This window comes from Tenrec ecaudatus, chromosome 1 (genome assembly GCF_050624435.1).
Source record: "Tenrec ecaudatus isolate mTenEca1 chromosome 1, mTenEca1.hap1, whole genome shotgun sequence".
Lineage (NCBI taxonomy): Eukaryota > Metazoa > Chordata > Mammalia > Afrosoricida > Tenrecidae > Tenrec > Tenrec ecaudatus.
The window spans coordinates 150,407,458-150,428,360 of record NC_134530.1 but is presented as its reverse complement, the minus strand read 5'-3'; the positions used below and the strand labels follow the sequence as shown (position 1 = coordinate 150,428,360).

Genomic DNA, 20,903 nt, shown 5'->3' with positions numbered 1-20,903 from the left:
TGAGTCTGTGTCACTTCGGAGCTGTTCTTTCAAAGCACGGCATGTTTCCAGTCTGTTCTTTTTCTTGGTCACTCAGAACCCAAGGCAAAAAATTGCAGGGACCCTTCTCATTCCCAGCTCTTGTTTTAAAATTTGCTGAACCAAACTCCGAGACAGCCCAGATTACGTCCCATCTCTTCAACGGTCTGCCATGGTCTTCGAGCACAAGTGCATGGCTTTGTCGACACTTTCATCCATTCAGGAAGTCGACAGACATCCAGATGAGGTTGTCATCTATCAACACTGCACCTTTTTTGAAAGGAGAAAACCACTCCCATACACTTGGGTTTTTCCTTGTAAGTGTGTTTAACGTCACAAATTTCTGCGGCATTTTTCCCGAGCAGGAAACAAAATTTTACAGCCACATGCTGCTCTCTTAAATTGGCCATCATAAAAAACAAGGTTCTAGTGAAAATGCCTTCACCCAAAAAATAAATAAATAAAAATCACTGTTACCAGAAAGAACCTTCCCAGGCCATGCCACTGGGTGCACTAACTCCAAGTGAGTTCCTAGAAGGAAAAAATTGTACTAGAAAGCTCGGACTTGTGGAGCTTTTTCCTGGTTTGGCTGGGTGGGAGGGATGGGGGGATGAAGGTGGGAGAGGCCTGAATACCTTTGTGAAGAAGTGTGTGTGGTGGGCGGAGATAGCGTTGGGAAGAGAGACTATTGAAACAAAATCTAAAATAGTTGTGCTGCACAGGCAGGTTTATATAACATTGAAGAGCAATACCAAGGAGCTGTTAACTGAGAGGTTGAGTTTCATAAGGGAGACCCTGGGGGGCGGCTTCACTCTGCCATAAAGGATGGCTACGAGGGAGAACCCACTCAGTACCAGTCAACGTCAATCTTCATAATGCCGCTGTGAGGCAGATGCGATCTCCGGATCATAGAGGAGGAACCTGATGCGAAAGGATCGTTTTGCCCTTTGCCCAGCTGGCTGACACTGGTGATTTGTCTGACACCATTCCAACTCACCTGCGCTTCTGCCTTCTCTATGGAAGGCCTTCTGCTTGGTTTAACACCACAGGGGTCTCTCCCCTAGGAGACCTTGATCTCTCTAGCCCCCTCTTCCTGGACTACTTCTTTCTCCCCTTGATGCATTCAGACCAGATCAGCCCCAGAGTCTTAGCATAGCCCCCAAGGGTCAAATGGCAGTAAGGCCAGGCCATGCCTGCCCAGCGCTGGCAGAGCCTAACCTCCGAACCTCAAACTTCTTGCAAGTACGTACTGAGAGTCTGCGTTCACCCCCAGAGAAGGCAAAGCCTCCGGGGCCAGGCCTAGTATTCTCCTTCCTGGTCTCCTCCAGAGCCTGCTACTATGCCTGGCAACTCAAGTTTCATGAATTACAGCCTAAGCCGCCTACTTTAACAGTGTATTGTCTCCCCCATACTGTCTGGCACCACATATTGTAGACACTTAGTCAACCGGAGTGGGAGCCTAATTTCCCCCGCTAGCCAACTAATTTCATAAAGCAAAGCAAAACGAAAACTATTCCCTGTCTCCCATCTGCACAACGTAAGTTAGGTCCCAAAGACTCAGGTTCCTTGGGAGTCCGTGGAAGCCAGCAGCCCCAGGGGCATAGGGTCTCAGCCGCCAGGCTGAACTGAGAGCAGCTGGCTTGCTCTGTGCAGGGCGGTCGCGTCCGGCGCACTCCCAGTTCTTGCCTATTAAGGTAAGAGTCTTCAGAGGGCCGGAGGGAGGCGGGGAAGGGATCCCCCCCAAGCGGCCTCCGAGGACAGTGCCCTCGCTGGGCGCTGCTGGACCCTGCTGGACTGCGGTCCTGCACCTCCGGGCTGGTGCCTGGGCACCCAGCGACTCGGGCCAGCTGCGGGCGGCCTGGGATGTGACTCCTCTCTTCCACCTGGCTCAGTCTGCCCCGTGTCTCTAACCCCGGGCCACGTCCCCATCCCTCCCCATCTCGCCGTCTCCCCGGTGGGTGCTCCTTCATCGCAGAGGCTCCGGTAGCCACCCTTGGGCCAGACGAGCTGAACCCTCGTTTCGGGGACAGAAGAAGGTGACGTGCTCCTGCAGGCTGGCGGATCATCCCGGACCCCCACCCCCAGTGGCGCCCCCACCCACCGCCAACTCCTCCGCCCACCCAGGCCTCGCCCCGCCCCCGGCCCGGCCCGGCCCCCTGAAGGCCCCGCCCCCGACCCGCTTGCGGCGCTCGGAGCGCGGGCCCGGGGACTCGGGAGCCCGCCGCCGGGGCCGCAGCATGGGGCGCTTCCGCGGGGGCCTGCGGTGCATCAAGTACCTGCTGCTGGGCTTCAACCTACTCTTCTGGGTGAGACCCGGAGCCGGGAGGGGAAGGGGGGTGACGGGCGCGGGCCGGGGCGCGGGGCCGGCATCCTCGGGGGGCTGACCGCTGCGGCGTCCGAGCCGCGCTCCAGGGAGAAGGCTGGGCTGGGCGACGAGGCGGAGGCTGGAGACCCGCAGACAAAGAGGGAGGGGAGGGGGGGTTGGGGGTGGAGGACGGAACCCCGGGAAATGGTGTCCAGGGGAGAGACACCGCGCGACTCCTCCCTGCCAGGCGCCCCTGCCCTGCTCGATCCCTCCCGGCTGATGACGCCCGAGCGGGGACACCGGCCTCGCCGCTCCTCGTCGGGCTCGCGTCTCCGGCGGCCGCGCTCGCGGCAGCCCCGCGTGCACACACACCCCCTTCTCGCCCTGCCTTCGGGCACGACCGGGCCTGGCGGTGGCGTGGGGCGTGGGAGAGAAACCCCTGCCCGCGGGCTGCCGGGCGTGCCCCCTCCTGAGGGCGTGAGGCACCACCTGGCTGCGAGGGGTTGTCGAGGAAATTGAGGTGGGAGCGAAAATAGGGTGGGGTGCCCCCAGGTCCTATTTCTGAACCTTAGGGGAGGATACAGCTGGAGGAGAGAGCGCCGGGAAGGGAGGGGTAGCCGCATTTCTGCACAACCCCCTGCCCGCAGCCTCTGTGAAATACCAATACTGTTAGCAGAGATGATCTCATCCAAGTTTGCGGGCTTTGATTGAAAGGCAGCTTTCCTGGGATCAGCTCACAGGGAAACCCGGCTGGGGTACTATCGCCGCCGTGACCCTTGTCTGGGGGCTGGCGGGGCCGGTTCGGGCTGACCCCAGGCCCTGAAGGACTGTGAGACATGATCTGAAAAGGGTCTTGTCTGGACCTTCCCCCTTGGACTGTGGTTTAAGAGGACGTCGGCCAGGGTAACTTCCCAGCTCGGAGGCTCTGAGGGAAATCCCAGTGTAGCTCTGGGCAGAGGAAGCTGGATGCCCTAGACCAGGAAGGGAGCCAGCCGCGGGAACCTGGGTGCGCTGAAACTGCTAGCATAGAAGAGGGTGGTTTGGGAAAGTTATCTTCCCTAGACTGCTGGGAGCTAATTCCTGAGGGTGGCCTCTCCTGGTGTGCCTGCCCCGCCCATTAGCCTAGAGCCTTGGTAATTACAACTCCAAGCTCTCAGTCTTTAGCATCCCTGGGTAGCCCACGCTGTGAAGGAGGTACTCCAAGGATAGCCCTTCACTTAAAAAACACAAATTATCTTTGCCATGTAGGCATTTCCATCCAACATACCATACCCACTGCCATGGGGTCGATCCAGACTCATAGAGATACGACATGGGGGTTCCTAGAGTGTAAATCTTGAACAGAGAAGACAGCCTCAACTTTCTCCTGAAGAGCCACTGGGGAAGCTGAACCTCTGACCTTGTGATTAGCCAACCCAAACAAACTCCCTGCCATCAGCCAATTCTGACTCACGGCAGCCCCACAGGATGGGCTAGAACTGCCTCTGTGATTTTCTGAGACAACTCTTTAAGGAAGGAGAAAGCCTCTTCTTGCTCCTGCAGAGCGGCTGGTGGTTTTGAGCTACTAACCTTGGAATTAGGAGTCCAACGTGTAACCATGTAGCCTCTGGGGCTCCTGCACAAAATTGGAATTAGGGCTTTTCCACACACAGGTGTGACAGAGAAGAACTGCCTGGTACAATGCCTTAGGCCAGGATCTTTACAGGAGTCTGGGTTGGCATAGTGGTTTACACATTGAGCTGATAACCACAAGGTCAGTTTCGAACCCACCAGGCATTCTGCAGAACGATGAAGCTACCTGTTTCTGTAAAGCGTTGGTGGTACAGTGGTTCAGCACTTGGCCATTAACTGGAAGGTCTTTTGTTCAGACCCACCAGTGGCTCTACAGCAGAAAGGTATCGCCATCTGCCCCAGTGAAGATCACAGCCTGGTAAACGATGGGGCTGTTCAACACTGTCATGGTCAAATGAGTTAGAATCAACCCCAAATTCCGTGGGTTTGGACTTAGTGAGGAACCTGTGCAGCAAGCTTCTCCGGGTCTTTGAACTGCCAACCTTTGAACCAGAAGTTAGCTGCCAAGCACTTCACCACTGTGGCAGGCTCCATTTCAAAGACTATCCCTTCTAGATAGCATGCACCCACATCAACTTTCACTCTGGTTGCTTCTGTACCCCGAGAAGGATGTTGTGCCAGTGATAGCTGGCAGCGTGTACTGAATGTTGGAGGCACATACTATTATTATCTCCATTTATTACAGATGGGGAAAGAGGCTTAAGTGGCTTAATTAACTTGCCCAAAGTCACATTCCTAGTGAGTAGTAGAGATGGGCCTCAAACTCGGTATACATGTTCAATAATAAGGCCTGTGTTACATTCAACCCTGGTGGCATCATGGTTACAAGGTGGGCTGCTATCCACATGGTCAGCAGTTTGAAACCACCTGGCAGCTTTCTACTCTAGTAGACAGTTATAGGGGCCGACGCTAGGAGTCAGCATCAACTCAATGGCAGAGAATTTGAGTTGACTCACAGTGACCCTACAGGACAGGGTAGAACTGCCCCCTGTGAGTATCTAAAGCGGTAACTCTTTTCAGGAGTAGAAAGTTTCAACTTTCCAAGAAGCAATTGGTAGTTTGGAACTGCTGATCTTGTGGTTAGCAGCCCAATGCATAACCACTTTGCCACCAGGGCTCCTTACAGTCAGCTAAGCCAATGTGTTCTCAAAGCATGGCTCTTGGGCCAGCGGCATCAGCATTACCTAGCAACTTATCCAAAACACAGATTCTCAGACTTGCCGCAGACCTGCCGAATCTAAAACTGGGGGGGGGGGGGGGAGGGGAGAGTGGATCAAGTAAGCAAGACCTCCAGGTAACTCTGATGCATTCTTAGGTTTGAGATTCAGACTAATAAATGGTGGTATGTTGTAGGATATACAGCTCCTGTTCTTTGAGAAACTAGAGCAGTAAAACATAAGACAGCATGCAATTGAGTGAGCGTCCACACAGTAAGGATGGAAGAAGGAACACAGCTGTGTTTGAGTGGTTACCATGTGTTAGGTACTGGTGACAAAAACCAAAAACCTCACAGCCACTCAGTTGACTCTAACTGATAGTGGCCCTACAGGGTGGAGTTCAACTTCCCATGTGAGTTTCCAAGAATGTAATTCTTTATGAAAGTAGAAAGCCTCATCTTTCCCCCATGGAGCAACTGAGGGTTTAGAACTGCTGACCTTTTTGGTTAACAGCCTAACTTGTAACCACTATGCCACCATACTCAAATGTTAATTATTAATAAAGGAAATGTTTTGAAAATGATGATGGCAACACATATACAAATGTGCATGACACAATGGATGGATGGATGGATTGTGATAAGAGTTGTACAAGCCCCGATAAAAATATTTTTTAAATTTATTATTAAGTACACATAGGAAGCATTCAATAAATATCAGCTCTCTTCCCTCTGATTCTATTAATATAGCAAAGTAGTGTATATGTGTTCCAAGTGACTTGTGACTTGTTATAATGTTAGATAATAAGATCATTAGACCTTGTCCTCTTCATTTATACCAGTGGTTCTCAACCTTCCTAATGCCACGTGACCCTGTAATACAGTTCCTCATGTTGTGATGACCCCCAACCATTAAATTATCTTTGTTGCCACTTCATAATTGTAATATTGCTACTGTTTGAATCATCGTGTAAATATCTGATCTGCAGGATGTATTTTCATTGTTAGAAATGGAACATAATTAAAGCATAGTGATTAATCACAAAACAATATGTAATTATATATTATGAAATATTTATGTGTTTTCTGATGGTCTTAGGCGACCCCTGTGAAAGGGTCTTTGAAACCCACAGGTTGAGCACCGCTGATTTATGCGAATGGGATTTTCTAGGAGCGTGGATTCCCTGTTTTCACTGCGGTCCCACCAGGCCAAGCACAGTGGGGAGCACATAGCAACATTGAGTAAATACAAGGATAAGTCAGAAAGTGCAACTATGAGGGTCCTGGTTCTGACACGCAGGGCTTTATTCCAAATAAACTATGTTTAATCATGTCTCTGCAATCCGTGGATGGCTCAGTGAGCTACTTGGCTTCATCTCCTTAGCGGGCTTTCAAAAAGCCCCAGGCAAAGCAGTGGCTTCTGAGGGCTTCTACTGTGTCAGTTAAATTCCAGGCCCAAAAGTCAGCTCACAAGGTTGTGGCAACTGTATCTTGGACCTGCCGAGGCCTGATCTTGATAGGTTTGCCTGAAGAACACAGGACAATCGTGGGGGCTTATTAAGAAATTATAAGACCATTGAACGCTGAATTGATAAGAAGAGAGTGGCACAGAGGAGTATGAGGAAACGTCACAGTACGTTTGTTCGTTCTTCTAGGAGCGCATGGGCTGTCCCGTGAGAACGTCAGTAGGAAACTCATCGACTTGACGGCCCCACCTTTGCCCCTTCAGGTTTCTTTTTGTTCCCCAACCTCTGAGAAAATTTCAAGAGAACACAATTCAAGTCCCTTGAAAATACCAAAACTGCTGTTTTGATGCAATATAAATAAAAGAGTACAGGGGTTTTTTTGTTTTGTTTGTGGGGGCGGGGGGAGCAGGCCTAGAAAGAGTGGGCTCCGCATTTAACAGGTGACCTGGAGGCATAGAGGTTACACTGCCATCTCAAAGGTTGGCAGTTCGAAAGCCCTGGCTGCTTTGGGAGAGAAAGGCTGGGCTTTGGGACCTTCTACTCTCAGCCTTTGCTCTATGGCAGTGAGACCCTGATCAAGGATATGTGGACTATGACTAGCTGCACAATTTGAGACTTCAGATTCATGAAGGGTTTGTGACTTTGTAGCGCTACTTTGTGTTTGTAGAGTGAGTGCAGGAGTCTGCAGGTGAGGGAGTTTGGTAGCAGTGGCCCTTCTGATGTGCGCAGATAATCAGTTACCTACTTTATCAGGAAGGCTGAGCTGAGACCTGACCCATGGCCTGCTCTTACCCTATCAGTTGGTTCTTGGGATAAGCTAGACACTATCTAGACGTCTCTCTACCTTCAACGAAAGGCAGGAAACCCGGTTCCAGAAAAGCCCCACCCTAGTTTCTGAAGTTGTTTTTTTCCTGGTTGTAGGAGTTTGTGGGGTGTTGGGGAAGGGGTGGAGGACAGTTTTCCGTCCTATCCAGTAACCTTGTCACACTCCCTTCCATGCTATGTGTCTGCCCTTCGGAGGTACAGGTTCCTCTGGGTGACAGCACCTCACTTCCTGCCCCAAACTCAGCAGAAGGCCAGCGCGGAGGTGGGGTGGAGCATGTGTTGTGACCCACAACCCACTGAATGGATTTGCAACCTCCTCCTGGCAGCTCGATTTCAGTTTCCTTAGGCTGTGCTCCGGCTTTTATAAACATTTAACTAGACCCTGTCAGAGCCAACACAGCTTTCCCTTGCCAAGGGCCGCAGACTCGATTCACCCTTGAATTAAAAAAAAAAAAGCAAAAGCAAAAAAAAAATCATCGGCTGTCCGTTAGCCCTGCTACCATGATCCATGCTGAGGTGCAACCTCCTAGCATGCGTCACGTCCAAGTTCAGAGCCTGCGATCCGATAGCCTGGCATAGTTCTGTGCCTGTCATGGAAATCACCTTTATCCGCCCCCCCCCCCCGCCCGCCGTTGCATAGCAATACAAATAAAACACCCCAACCCACCAAGCCACATATGCTGGTTTACAGCAAAGCCCAGGCGCTGTTTGTTCCTTGGTTCATTGTTGTGTGCTCAGCGTTTTCCTGTCCTTGTGCTGTCAGCTGGCTCTGTGGGCCCAGCAGCAGGAAGCAGGAGTGCTCCTTGTTGAAGTCCGGGGCGTATGTGGCAAGTCTGAAGTTGCTCGCTTGCCTTCTCACCGTCATTAAGGCAGCTTTGGGTTTCCCCTGGCTTGGGCACTTTTAGGACCACTTTCTCATTGCTTTGGAGCCCTGGTGGCAGAGTGGTTCTAACGTGTTGGGTTGCTAGCCACCAGGTCAACAGTTCAAAACCACCAGCTGCTCTGTGGGTGACAGAGGAGGCTTTCCATTCCTGTAAAAAGTCCCATCTGGAAACCCGCAGGGTCACCTCCAACTCTGCCCTATCAGGTCTCTAGGGGCTGGAAGCCACGTTTGAGTGTTCTCATTGGTTTGAGAGCGAAACATACGTGACTCAACCGAAGTTTACAGAAGCCTGCACCCCACCCCGACCCCTCTCTCTAACTTATCTTGCAGAGTAACATCAGCGTTACCATCTGCCAGAAACTCTCTTAAGAAAGAAAAAAAACTAACAGAGTACGCTTTGGGAGTCTATCCAAAAGCTAGACAGTCCCAGAGGGCGGATAGGAATGTCCTCATCCTCACAGCAGGCGAGTCTTTGTTTTTGCTTTCGCCGAGATGGGAGAAGAGCAGCAGTGGCCAGGCTCGCCAGGGTGGTGCCACGGCCCGTGCTGCGAGAGCTCCCCGGAGGGGAGCCTGACCGGGCTCGGAAGTAAACTTGGAAAGGAGGCACTAGCATGACACTACTTGGGGTTACTCCTGGCTCTTCCGTTTACTAACTGGGGGGCCTTGGACAAGTTCTTTAGCCTCGCTGAGCCTCCATTTTCTAATCTATAAAGGAGACACAACCCAGCAACATGAAAAACGCGATCTTTGTTGGGATAAAATGAGTTAAGATATGTGAGACTCTAGATATGGTACTTGGTTCTGACTCATAGCAGCCCCGTCGTGACTGACCCTAGCGGCCTAGTGAGTTACAGGTTGGGCTGTCAACCACAAGGCCAAACCCACCAGGTGCCCCATGAGCGAAAGATGAGGCTTTCTGCTTCTGGAAACATTTGCGGCCTTGGAAACCCACAGAGGCAGTTCTGCTCTGTGCTACAGGCTACTATGAGTAGGCATGGTAGAGGCACATAGTAAAAACTCATCAACCTAAGATAGTAATAGATTGTAAATATTGGTAGAACTATGGGAAAGTAGAACTGAACAGGAGAAGTAGCAAAGTTGCATGCAGGTGTGTTAGTCTGGGTGGACTAGAGAAACAAATTCATAGACACTCATGTGTATAAGAAAGAGCTTTATATAAAAAGTAATTGTATATTTAAAAAATCCCAGCCTGGTCCAGATTTAGTCCATAAGTCCAATATTAGACCATATGTCTGATACCAATCTATAAATTCCTTTTCAGACTCATGCAACACATACAATGATGCCAAATGCAGAAAGATCACAGGCCATTGGGTGGAAAGTTGTGAATCCAGGGGGGGTGGAAGCATCTCATCAGTGGCGAGGGTCTTCACGTGGCTCCTCCAGCTCCAGCGCTCTAGCATAGCTCCATATGTCTTGTCAGCAAGAGTCTGTGTGTATCTGGCCTCCAGTGATCTATTTATCACTGTGGCACTGCCAAATGAGGTCATCAAGCTGTGGTCTGATTGACTGGCTAGACTCCACCCCTTCGCAAATTGACACCAGATTATGTATCTACCACACCAGGTCATGGTACTCCATCTAAGATCCGAGTCAGAGGGACAAAGCCAGGCTCCCTTCCCAGGACTTATGACTTGACGCCCACGTTCTTCTTCTTAGTACCGGTGGAATATGACAGGAGAGCTGCTGCTGGATTCGGAAATGTGAAGACGGAGCCCAAAGAGAATAGATCCAGCATCAGATTTAGTCTTGATGCATTCCACCAATGCAGGTGCACACAGTGCGAGAAATCGCCATCTCTCTCTGATCTCAGCCCTGCAGGAGCAGGGCGGAGCACTGTATGGCGCAGAGGCACAGCAAGATGGATTGAGAAAGAATTTGAATCAAGAGACAGCGTAGAAAAATAATTTTCACTCGCAAAAAAAAAAAACACAACAAAGAACAGTAAACATTATACACAGGTTAGCTCTGGGCCAGCGGTTTGTTTGTTTTTTCCTTTTTAAATCATTTTATTGGGGGCGCATACAACACTTACCACAATCCATACATGCATCCATTGTGTCACGCACATTTGTACCTTTGCTGCCGTCACTTTTCTGAAGCACATTTTTATAGTAATTCCTTTCATCTTCCCTTAAGAAGGGAGCCCCTCGGGGACAGAAGCAGCTAAGCAGCCCACTTTTAACTCCAAGGTCGGTGGTTTGAACTCACCCAGAGGCACCTCAGAAGAAAGACCTGGTGATCAGCTTCTGAAAGTTCTAAGCTTGCGAACTGTGAGAGCACAGGGGTCACTGCGGATCAGAATTGACTGTCTAGCAGCCGTTTGGTTTGGAGGTGTTATTGCCCCGCAGTGGAACCCAGCTGGTAGCAGAGCTGGGTTTCTGTGTCTGACCCCAGCGGCTGTGCCCCTGACTACTCCACGTGTTCAGCCTAAAGGGGAAGAGAAGGCTGATACGTTGACAAGCATGTGGACTCTAGACCTCCACTCTCCTATATGGTAGCTTTTTGTCGTGTGTGAAGGAACCCTGGTGGTGTAGGAGTTACGTGTCAGACTGCTAACCACAAGGTCAGCAGTTCAAAACCACCAGCGGCACCTCAGGAGAAAGATGAGGTTTTCTACTCTCATAAAGCGTTACAGTCTCAGAGATCCACCGGGACAGTTCCACCCTGTCCTAGAGTGTCGCTATGCTTTGGAATCAACTCAGTGGCTGTGAGTAGGTGTGAGTTACGTGTAGCTGTTTAAACTAATAAAAATTAAATATTCAGTGCCTGTGTCTCACTAGTGACTACAGTATTGGACAGCACAGACAGGAAATGTTCCCTATTGGGAAAAGTTCTATTGGGTGTCTCTAGCTTAAACATGTATTTGCTATTTCTCCCATAAAGACACCTCTTCGTGTTTTTGTTTCTGTTAGGTCTTTAAAAACAACAACAACCAGCAACTTCAGGAGAGAGAGCAGGAGGAGCACACCTTCTGCAAAAGGTCCCTGGCATTCCTAGTGTAGCAGGTTTAGGAAACACAAGGCGATCCCAACTGTCATGGAAAGAGGGAGCATGGAACTCCAATAAAAATGAGTGCGAGCGGAGGGAGGCAGCAAAGGGACGCTTATTGGCGCCATGGGAACAGTGCTTCTGGGTTCAAGTATATTCAGTGTGAAGGTAGCACTAGCAGTTCTACCAAGATAATTACACCAGCCGGTGCCAGGCACTTAACCGTTTTACATATGTAACATGAACTCATTTAATCCTGCCGGGAGACAGTATCATTACTTCCATTTGTAGACAAAGAAGCTGAGGGTCAGAGACTTGATTAAACGACTTGCCCAAGATCACAAGATTAGTATATGGCAGAGCCTGATTTAGACCCAGGCTGCCCAGAACCTCTGCTTCTGTGGGCTGCTCACCTCCGCTTCTGTGGGCTGTCTGGGGGTCGTTGGGTCCTGGCGCCGTGTGGAAGCATCCTTATCTAGCCCAAACACTCAGCAGAGGGGCATCTTCTAGGAGAGCGGTTGTGAATTTTCCAAAGTGCGTGCCAAGCCCTTTCTCCTCGTGGTAATGGCGCTTGACAGGAGTCCATTGTTTAATTGGGCATGAGAATTGGGCAACTCACCACCACTGAGTCGAGGCCAGCTTATATCAACTCTGTAAGACAATGCAGACATGCCCTGTGAGTTTCTAAGACGGTCACTGCTTATGGGGGTAGCCAAGTCCCGTCTTTCTCCCTCAGAGGGGCTGGTGGCTTTGAACCTCTCAGATCGCAGCCCAACACGTTACCACTATGCCACCAGGGCTACTTGAGGGATGGTAACGCCCCACTTCATTGCCAGAGTGCACTGGAAACTACTGCCGTCATCCCCAAAGCCCACGTGGTCTTCCTGCTCTGCCTCACATCCAGCCGGGCTTTTGTAAATGGGCCAATGCTGCCACATTTCCTGACCCCAAATGCAGTCTGGTAACAGCGCTGTTTAAAAAAACATCTCTGTAGAGCACCACGCTCAACTCTCCTGATTTCTGCCAAGCTCCATCCGGATAACTTTTTCTTAAGAAAACAAGTGTTTTTACTTAATCCAATTCAGGTCGAGTTCCACCTGTGACATTTCTTTTCTTTCATGGTTCTCTAACAACTAAAACTGGGTGAAGCTAATGACTGATTGGCCTTTTAAAATCCAGTTTACCTATGCAAGAATAGTGCTTCCAAGTACCTTAAAAAGACTAGGTTGCGCAATCAATAGTTTAATGCTCTGTCTTTGCTTATGTGAAGCTTGATACGAGTGATTGTCACAGGTGTCACTGTAGCCTTTACGATACATGTTTCTCTGAATTCCAAGGATCCGAGGTGAGCCTGAGACACGAGGCAGCCCGATGCTCCAAGGAGGAAGTTCAGAGAGCCTAGAAAGAACCATTTTTGTCCCCCCACCCCCACCCCGAGCCCTAGGTGTGATAAGGCAGACATGGGGTTGAATTCACTTCTGTGAACTGATAGACTGGATTTCAGCGCTATACATATTTGATCTTCACTCAGTAAAGCCATCTGCTCCCTGGGATCATTAGCTAATCGTCTCGGACATTTGTTTTGCAGCTTACAGAGAATGATATAACTCTCTTTCTCCTAACGTCTGCAGTTCTCTTTGCTCCCCGCTGCATCCCTCAGGGTTTTCATAGGGAACAAAGCATTGTGTGGGAACACTGAATAAATTGCAATCAACTTCCCGCCTGTTCTATGTAAGTCCCTCACCGGATCTTTGACAGCAGGTGCGCCATGCCCTAAGTAGCCACACCTGCTAAGCTGCTTCCCGGCAATCGCAGTCGGTCCATGTCGAGTGTGCCAGTTCGTTTTCATGACAACCGAAAGCAAACAGAAGGCGGTGTGCGACACAGCTTGAGAAGCCCGTGTCCTTCTCACAGACCAATAGAACACTTCTGGTTCCATCCTGGTGGGACTTCCCTCAGGCCAAGAAGTCAGTAAGGATGGGTTCTAAAATAGACCCTTACCTGCAGGAAGTCTCTCAGAGATCTCGTCCCATAAGCTTGGTCTTACTGAATCTTTTCAGGGAAACAATAGAGAAATGAGGAACACTTGGTATCTTAAAAGGGTAGCATGCATTTCAAGTGCATCCGCCAGCGCCACCGTCCTGCCTCCTGGCCCTGCCTTGCTTGGTCCTGATGTCAAAGGCAGGGTCCTCAGAGCGGGTTTCCCACAAATGTTGTGGTATTTGTTTACTTATGCTGACCAAATCAATCCTTTCCCTTGAGGACGTTCCATCTGAGCCCTCGGCTTGCTTCCACTGCATCACAGGATGGGAATCTTGGGAGCTTTCTCCTCTTTAAGAAGTCTCATCATCTGCCAGAGCAAATGTGCCCCGACTCTTGCCTGCTAAGAGGGTGAGACGCCATTACCCAGATGGTCTCCTAGTGGCACTGCAATCACCTTGGGAATAGGAAACGCTTGGTGGCATGATTCCATCCAGGATGAGAATTGCCACCAAGAGCAAGTGTTAGCCGTCAAGTTTGTAAGGAAACCTGTAGGGTGGGGGTGTCACTTCTGACTCTGGGTGACTTCCTAGGGAAGAGATGCAAAAACGGGGGCTGTGCAGACACGTGGTGCTCACCTGGAGGAGCAAGATGGCAGCATTGACTTTGTTCATTGTCCCTGGGTGGGACAAACGGATTGCACTCAACCACGACCCTAAAGAGAGGTGTTCCTAATCCTCCCAGTAGTGCTGCTGCTGCTGCTGCTGCTGCTGCTGCTGCTGCTGCTGCTGCTGAAAGCTCTGGCCATTTGCTTCTGTAAAGATGACAGCCAGCCAAGTGCTCTGGAGCGATTCTGCTCTGTAACACAAGGGGTTGGCATGCGAGGGCTGTGTCTTGAAGACGGAGAAAGATGAGGCTCTCTGCTCCAGTGAAGACCTAGAGTCGGAAACACCACCGAACAGTTCCGCTTTATCTTACAGGGTGGCTATGCGTCAGAATGGCTGGATGGCGGGCAGAGCCCTTTCTCTAAGAATTCTGTGCTTTTCAATTCACACCACATCAAAATGGTAGTTTGGGCATCCTCGTGAGACTCCCATTGCATTCATTTTAAATGATCTTTGAGTTTGGGGGACCACAAAGAAGCTGGAAGAGATGAGCTCAGGACTGTAGGTTGGATGGGCTAAGGTTTCCCAACAAAATTCTCCTGGGTAGCCAGCCTTTGCTACTCTTGAAGGATGAGCTGGTGCAATGTTGTGGTGGATGTGTGTGTGGTGGTGGTCTTTGGGGGTGGGAGGGAGACCTTCAGTGCGAATTTGCAGGCCTTTTTCTCACCGATGCAGTTTTCTTAAAATGTCATAAGTTTTCATCATCATCCTATGTCCTTCAGGAAGATCTATCAAAAGTTTCCCCTTTGAAATCTCATTAAAAACAAACAAGCAAACAGTAGCTTTTATTACCTTCTGGGCTGACCCATGGGCCTGATCCACCTGGTCCAGCAGATTCCCCTGGAGGCTACAGTTCTGATTGTTTGGGCCATTTTTTGGAAGCACCTTAGCCAGTGCCTTATTAGGAGGTCTAGTCTGCAGCCGCACACTGATCCCAGAGACACGTTTGAACAGTGTGCGGAATGAACCTGTGCATCGATGAACTCAGTGCCTAGAAGCAGTACATTTTCACGTGGACCCAGAGAGAGAGCATGCACTGTATCTGAATGAGTTGTCCTTATGCCCCTGCTAGTAAAAGGCCTGCACAGCCTGTGATCATGCCTGGTGCATAGTACAGATTCCAGCAGGCTTAGGAACAAACGGCGCTGACACTACATTCTCAGGATTTGTTTGCCTTGTCCGTGGGCGAGTGTTTTGCTGCGTTCGCCCAGCAGTGTTGTTCTCACTGTGTTTCCGAGGAGTCTGCGCAGCGTGTCCCCATGCCGATGGATTTGGAAAGAGTGCTTTGTGAAGTATCCCCCTAGAGAGCCGCAGAGCAGACGCTGCCACAGTAGTTCGACAGAAATGGTTATGCAATTCCATCAGACGTGTGGAGGGAGGGGCAGATGTTACACAGAGAATGTCAGAAAAGCAATATTATGGCTGGGGGCTCAAGGCCAGGGCGTGTTAACCAGACAGCAGGGAGGAGGGGGGCTTTCTTCTAAATCAAGGAAAGGGCAGGAGCGGAGGCTTCAGGTGCGAGACAAGCACCCAAACTGGGGTGAGAGCACCTGGACTCAATGAATTGTGTCTCCCCACTCAGTGAAAGCACAGGTGCAGTCTGCGCATGCCCCCTGTGATGCTTTTCAACTAAAGGGGGTGTTCCTGCATGTCCAGTCCATCACCCATAGCAGTCTGGTTGATTCTGAGAGCACCCTCTGGTCCATTCTGACCCAAGGACCCCGTGTCACAGAGTAGAACTGCCCTGCAGGGTTTGCTGGCCCTTGAGCAAGACAGACTGACAGGTGGCTGCATCGATGGGCTGAAAGAGGCGAACAGTCAGTCGGAAGGCTGACACAGGACCAGACGGTGTTTCGGTCAATTGCACATAGGGCTGCCATGGGTCGGAGCTGGCTCACCAGCACCCTACACCCACACCCATCTTCCGGGAGCAGATCTCTAAGTCTTTCTCCGGAGGCACCTCTGGAAAGCCTCCTCTGGCTGTTCAGTCAGCAGTCCGCTGCCACACCAACAGGACCCCTTCCCCGGAGAGCAGAGCAGTGGTCTTTCCTCTCTGGCCTCCTCTGCGAGCGTGGGCTGACTGGGGGAGCAGCTCAAGAGAGAGGAGACTGACCTTTGTATCCCGGCACCTCCGACCCCATGTCTTGTTATGGTCAAACATGACCTAGCTCCTGGGGTTTCTGAAAGGTTGTGTGTAAGTTTAAAAAAAAAAGTGTCCGCAAGATAGGGCCTCTCCTCTCAAGCCCCAGGAAAGGAGACGTGAGTAAAGTAGAATAAACTTGAACTCCATGAAAGAGTTCTGCTTCGTGGGAACTCATTTGCGTAGGGCAGATGCCCAGTACTTTCAGGAGACTTGTAGTTCAGTCGCTTGGCTGTAACTGCTTTCTAGGCAAGTCTTTTGTCCTCTCTCCTGTTTCTCTAGTTTCAGAACTCAAGCCAAACTCAAAGCCGTGTTTACCATTTGTAACATCGCAGCTTCAGACCCTCTGGAAGATGGTTCGCTACTGCAGCAGCTTGTGGTGAAAAGCCATAATGCAATACCAGCGCCTCTGGAGACCCGCCACGGAATGACACAGGTCCACATGTCGCTGTCCGCTCTCCACTGCTATCTTTTCATCTTCATTTCATTTCACTGCGCCTTTTAAATAATGGATATGCGTTTGCCCTCAAAATCTTCTTTCCTCACCCTCTCGCAGCGCCTCCTTCAGCTTCTCAGACAGCGATCAGCAGTGCCGGGCCTCTTCTCTGGTACCCGTGGGTGGGGGCTGGTTCGGTGACTGACTTCTCCCCGCAGTGTTGCAGTCCCTCTTGGACCGCCCGGTGGGGGAGGAGCGTCGCCATGAGCCCCTGAGTTTTCTCGGGAGAAGGAACTGCATTGTCCTCATCTCTGACTCTGTGGCTCCTGGTGCACACGGATGAACATCGAACCCCAACTCATGTGGTTGCATGCAAGAAAACCCGTCTTTTTCTGAAGATAATTGTTCCACAGGCCTGGGGACCGGTACTGCTCCTGGAAGCCGGGCCGGTGCTTAGCAGAAGCTGACAGTGAGCCTCGCCTCTCATCACATCCACACCTGAGTGTTCTCTCTTTGGTCCTCAGATACTCAGTGTCTTTATCTTTGTCTCCCCCTCTGTGTCTGGCATCCAGGCAACATTCATGTGCCTGGTCATTCCCATTAAACTGGGGCTCCCATCTCCCCCTTTCTCAAAAGCCTGCCGTGGGCTTTCCAAGATGGTGGCAGCTAAGTGGAAGCCCTGAGTCTTCGCCTACCCAAGCTTGCCTTCCAGCACCCTGACTACTGTTTCCTCCAGACTCCTGCTATTTCCTCTGCCTGGGTGTCTCTCCTCCTCTAGTCCTTCCCTGGTAGCCTAGGGGTTACGCATTGGGCTTCAATCCCCAAGGTTAGCAGTTTGAAACCACCAATCATTCCACCGGTGAAAGAGGGGTTTCTACCCCCATAAAGAGCTGCAGTCTCCGAATCCCATGGGGGCAGTTCTGCCCTGTCCCACAGGGCCACTATGAGTCAGCATTGACTCAATGGCAGTGAGTTGGTTGTGCAGTCTAGTCCTTTCCCGCTAACTTGACATCCAACTCATTCATCAAAGTGTAGATCTACATTGAATGTCTTCCCTCAGATGCCATCGCGGCCTCACTCCTTCAGCAGTCTACCTGATCTTCCTCTTCAGTGAACAGCTTCACACTTTTCCACCACATCAAAGATTCTGTCTCTCATGCAGCCCTAGAGCACCTTCCTACAGAGTCAGAGCCTCTTTTCATATCTACCAATCCCTGCTAGGAACTGGGTAACCAGTAAGCAAGGTAAGCACAGGGTTACTTACTAATCCATAGTGAACAAATTCTCGTGGGTTTTGCCACATCTTTGGCCAACTTCCCCGGTGCACTGTGCGTCATGGCTTTTCCATCACTGTTGCTGTACTGCCTAGTATGGTACCCAGACGGGGCCATCGTTGATCTTTGATAAACACGAAAGGGAGCAAGGGAAAGGAGAGGAAAGAGGCAATGATAGTATGAAAAGAGCTACAAAGAGGCAGCCCTCCTTCCTCACGCGCGTTACCAGTGACTGAAATGCCATGTTACATCTGCATGCCTGGGAGCGGCTGAGGGGAACAGGAGAAGGAAGAGTGGTGACGGAGGGCGTCGGAGCCCCTTGTGCTACAACGGTCAACACACTCAACTACTGACCAAAAGTTGGCCGTTCGAGTCTACCCAGAGGCCTCTTCGAAGAAAGACCTCGCCACCCACTTCCAAAAGCCCAGCCACTGAAAGCCCCGTTGAGCTCAGCGAGCGGGAGACACGAAATGCTGGGACATGCTACAAGACAGCTGGAGCTGGAGGACGTTGTGCTTAGTCACGAAGGACGGACGTTGTATGACCTCGTTCACATAAAGACAAGACAGGGCAAATGGACAGAGACCAAGGTTCACTAGGGGTTCCCATAGGTGGGCAGAAACCAGGGGGTTGATTTCAACTCATAACGGCCCTGAGCAGGGTTTCCGAGGCTGTAAATCTTCATGGGGCAGACAGCCTCACCTTTCTCCGGAGGAGCTACTGCTGGCTTTGACCCTGTGGTTAGCAGTCCACTGCTTAAGCCCTGTAGTGGCCCTGGGGCTGCACTGAGGCAAGGGGGCAGGGCTAGGAAAAGTGGGCGGTAACGGTGATGGAAATACTGTCTTGAGGCAGGGTAGGTTGCACCGCCGATCAGCGTACTTTCTGACAACGATCAATTGTAGACCTATAAAAAGCAAAATTAGCAAAATCTGATAGATATTCTTACAACAGCAAAAAAAAAAGAGTTGTTTGGGCTACTTATTAATTCATTACTTTGTGACTCTAAGGTCATGGTTTCAAGGGGCATTGCCATCCACTGGCTCCAAACTTGTCCAGTGCTCTGCTCTGCATCTCAGTTCATTGCATAATGTCTGGGGCCATAAAAGTGTGCAAGCAGCCAGCCCAGGCCCAGCTGGCCTGCCCTCACCTGGAGCAGAGTGTGGCACCGGAGAGACATAAGAAATGCATGGCTAATTAGCTCATCGTGTAACTGCCTCCTCTGCTATGAAATCAGGAGGACTGGATGGTGCCCAGCTCCCTTCAAAGCTGCTGGACAATCCTCCTCACAAGGGGAAATGCCAAATGCTCGTGGGCGGCAGATTTGCTGGCGCCATGAAGGCTGGATGAACCACCAGAAACCACAGGCCCGAGGTCATCTTTAAACCAAGAATATTCCCTGAAGTCTTCGTCAAACCAAACAGTAGTTTGATGTTAAATGTAAAAACTTAACTCATAAGAAAAATGTCTACCTTGCACATGAACGATGTCCTTTTAAGGTCTATTTTACGAATGGCAGCACCTTGAAAAATTCGCTTGCAGTCTCATGGGGCAGTGAGCGTGAGCAGCTCAGGATGGGAAGGATCGCACCACGCAAAGAACGAAGCCATGTCACTCAATGGCACGTGGAGAGATGGCTGAATTGCTGTCTGTTTTGCTGTGTAGGTTGTCAATGACAAGGACATTTTTAAAAACCCAAACAGAAAAACAAAACCCCTCTGGAGCCTAGCTCTGTGCTGACACACACAAGGGTCATCCTGATTGGAATCACGAGTCCTAAGCAGCAGGTCAGGGTTGAAATTTGGAAGTACAAGGGCTGGGAGGCTTCTCCCCGTCGTCCACTCCAGGAGAGCACCATCTCCCCACTGGGGAGGAAGCAGGGAGTACTGAGTAGCTCACTTGGTTCCTGACTAGACTGGAGTCCATGTGAGTTTTTCAAATAATTTCTTTCTCCCTTCCTTCCTCCCAACTTTTATCAAGCAACTTCTAGTCTGTGGCAGATCAACTGAAGTCCAATAAACAGAGAGTATTCTGTGAGTTGTATAGGAAGGGGATGCCTTTAAAAGGGGCCCAGAGGCTAAATGGTCGCTCTTGATGCCGCTTCACAAAGCAGTGCCTCCTCTGGCCAGGTCTTCGCCACAGAGGCCCTGCACCAGGGAGCAGCTGGGAGGATTCCCCTCCACACAGTGATGACATTCAGCTAGGCCAGCAACTTTCCTTGACCCAGAAGGAAACCCGTGTGGTTTGGGCTCGGGGGCGTGGATGAACAATCACAGCTTTTTTTTTTTTCCCTCTTTGCCCGGTGGCTTTAAATTGCAACCTCTCTTTTTATTTTCCATTATGCATCAAGCACATCTGTGCCAGAACTGGACAAATGTATTCCGTCTGGGAGGATGTTCCCAGACCGCCGTAAATTAGAGTTTGTGTACAGAGATTCCAAAAATGTGGCCTGGTGGTGGGGTGTCCCTGGGACCGGCCACCTCCTCCACTGTCTGCTTGGTGCCCTGAAGTCTTTGGCCTGATGCCTCTATCAATAGGTTCTGCTTCGTGTTTGGAAACTGCCTTTCCATCGAGTTGCTACAGAGACGAGGCCTGGCAGGACTGGCTGGCGGGGTGGGCCAGGCAGCGCAGGCTCCGGCAGCCTTTGGGTGCTCTGAGGATGGGGCTTCCTGAGGGCGTCACTCTGGCCTGCCCCAGAGACAGCAGGGACCTCCAAGTTGGGCTCCCTCCCAACTGAAGCCTTGCCCAGAAAAAGACTTCTCACTTTTTCTGAATTGAACAGATGTGAGCTGGCCTGCTAATCACAAGGTCAGCGGTTCTAAGCCACCAGGGTCACTGTGAGTTAGAATCAACGGGATGACAGTGAGTTTGCTTTTGAGTGTGCGTGTCATAAGTTTTTTGAAGACAAGATTTTTATTTTGCAATTACTTTTATTGGGGGCTCTTACATCTCTTATCACAATCCATACGTTCATCCAGTGTGTCAAGCACATTTGCACATATGCTGACATCATTAATTTTAAAGCATTCTCTTCCCACTTGCGCCCCTGATATCAGATCCCCATTTCTTCCCCCCTCCCTCCCCCACCCATCCTCCCTCATGAACCCGTGATAAGTTATAGATTATTTTTTTCCATATCTAAATCATTCTCCGTCACCCCTCACCCACTTTTCC

The 20,903-nt window shown here is 50.6% G+C and overlaps 1 protein-coding gene across 2 annotated transcripts in view; it reads left to right on the top strand.

Moving 5' to 3' along the window:
• The first annotated feature begins 1,796 nt into the window (after window positions 1-1,796).
• TSPAN2 (tetraspanin 2) overlaps window positions 1,797-20,903 on the top strand; it is a 56,897-nt gene continuing 37,790 nt past the window's right edge. The window contains exon 1 of one of the 2 annotated variants that reach the window (XM_075559744.1): window positions 1,797-2,324. In XM_075559744.1, the coding sequence (XP_075415859.1) occupies window positions 2,256-2,324 (69 nt within the window). In that variant the 5' untranslated portion in view covers window positions 1,797-2,255. Of the gene's footprint in view, window positions 2,325-16,434; window positions 16,459-20,903 lie in introns of those variants that run through there. The other variant, XM_075559751.1, reaches the window with a different exon arrangement.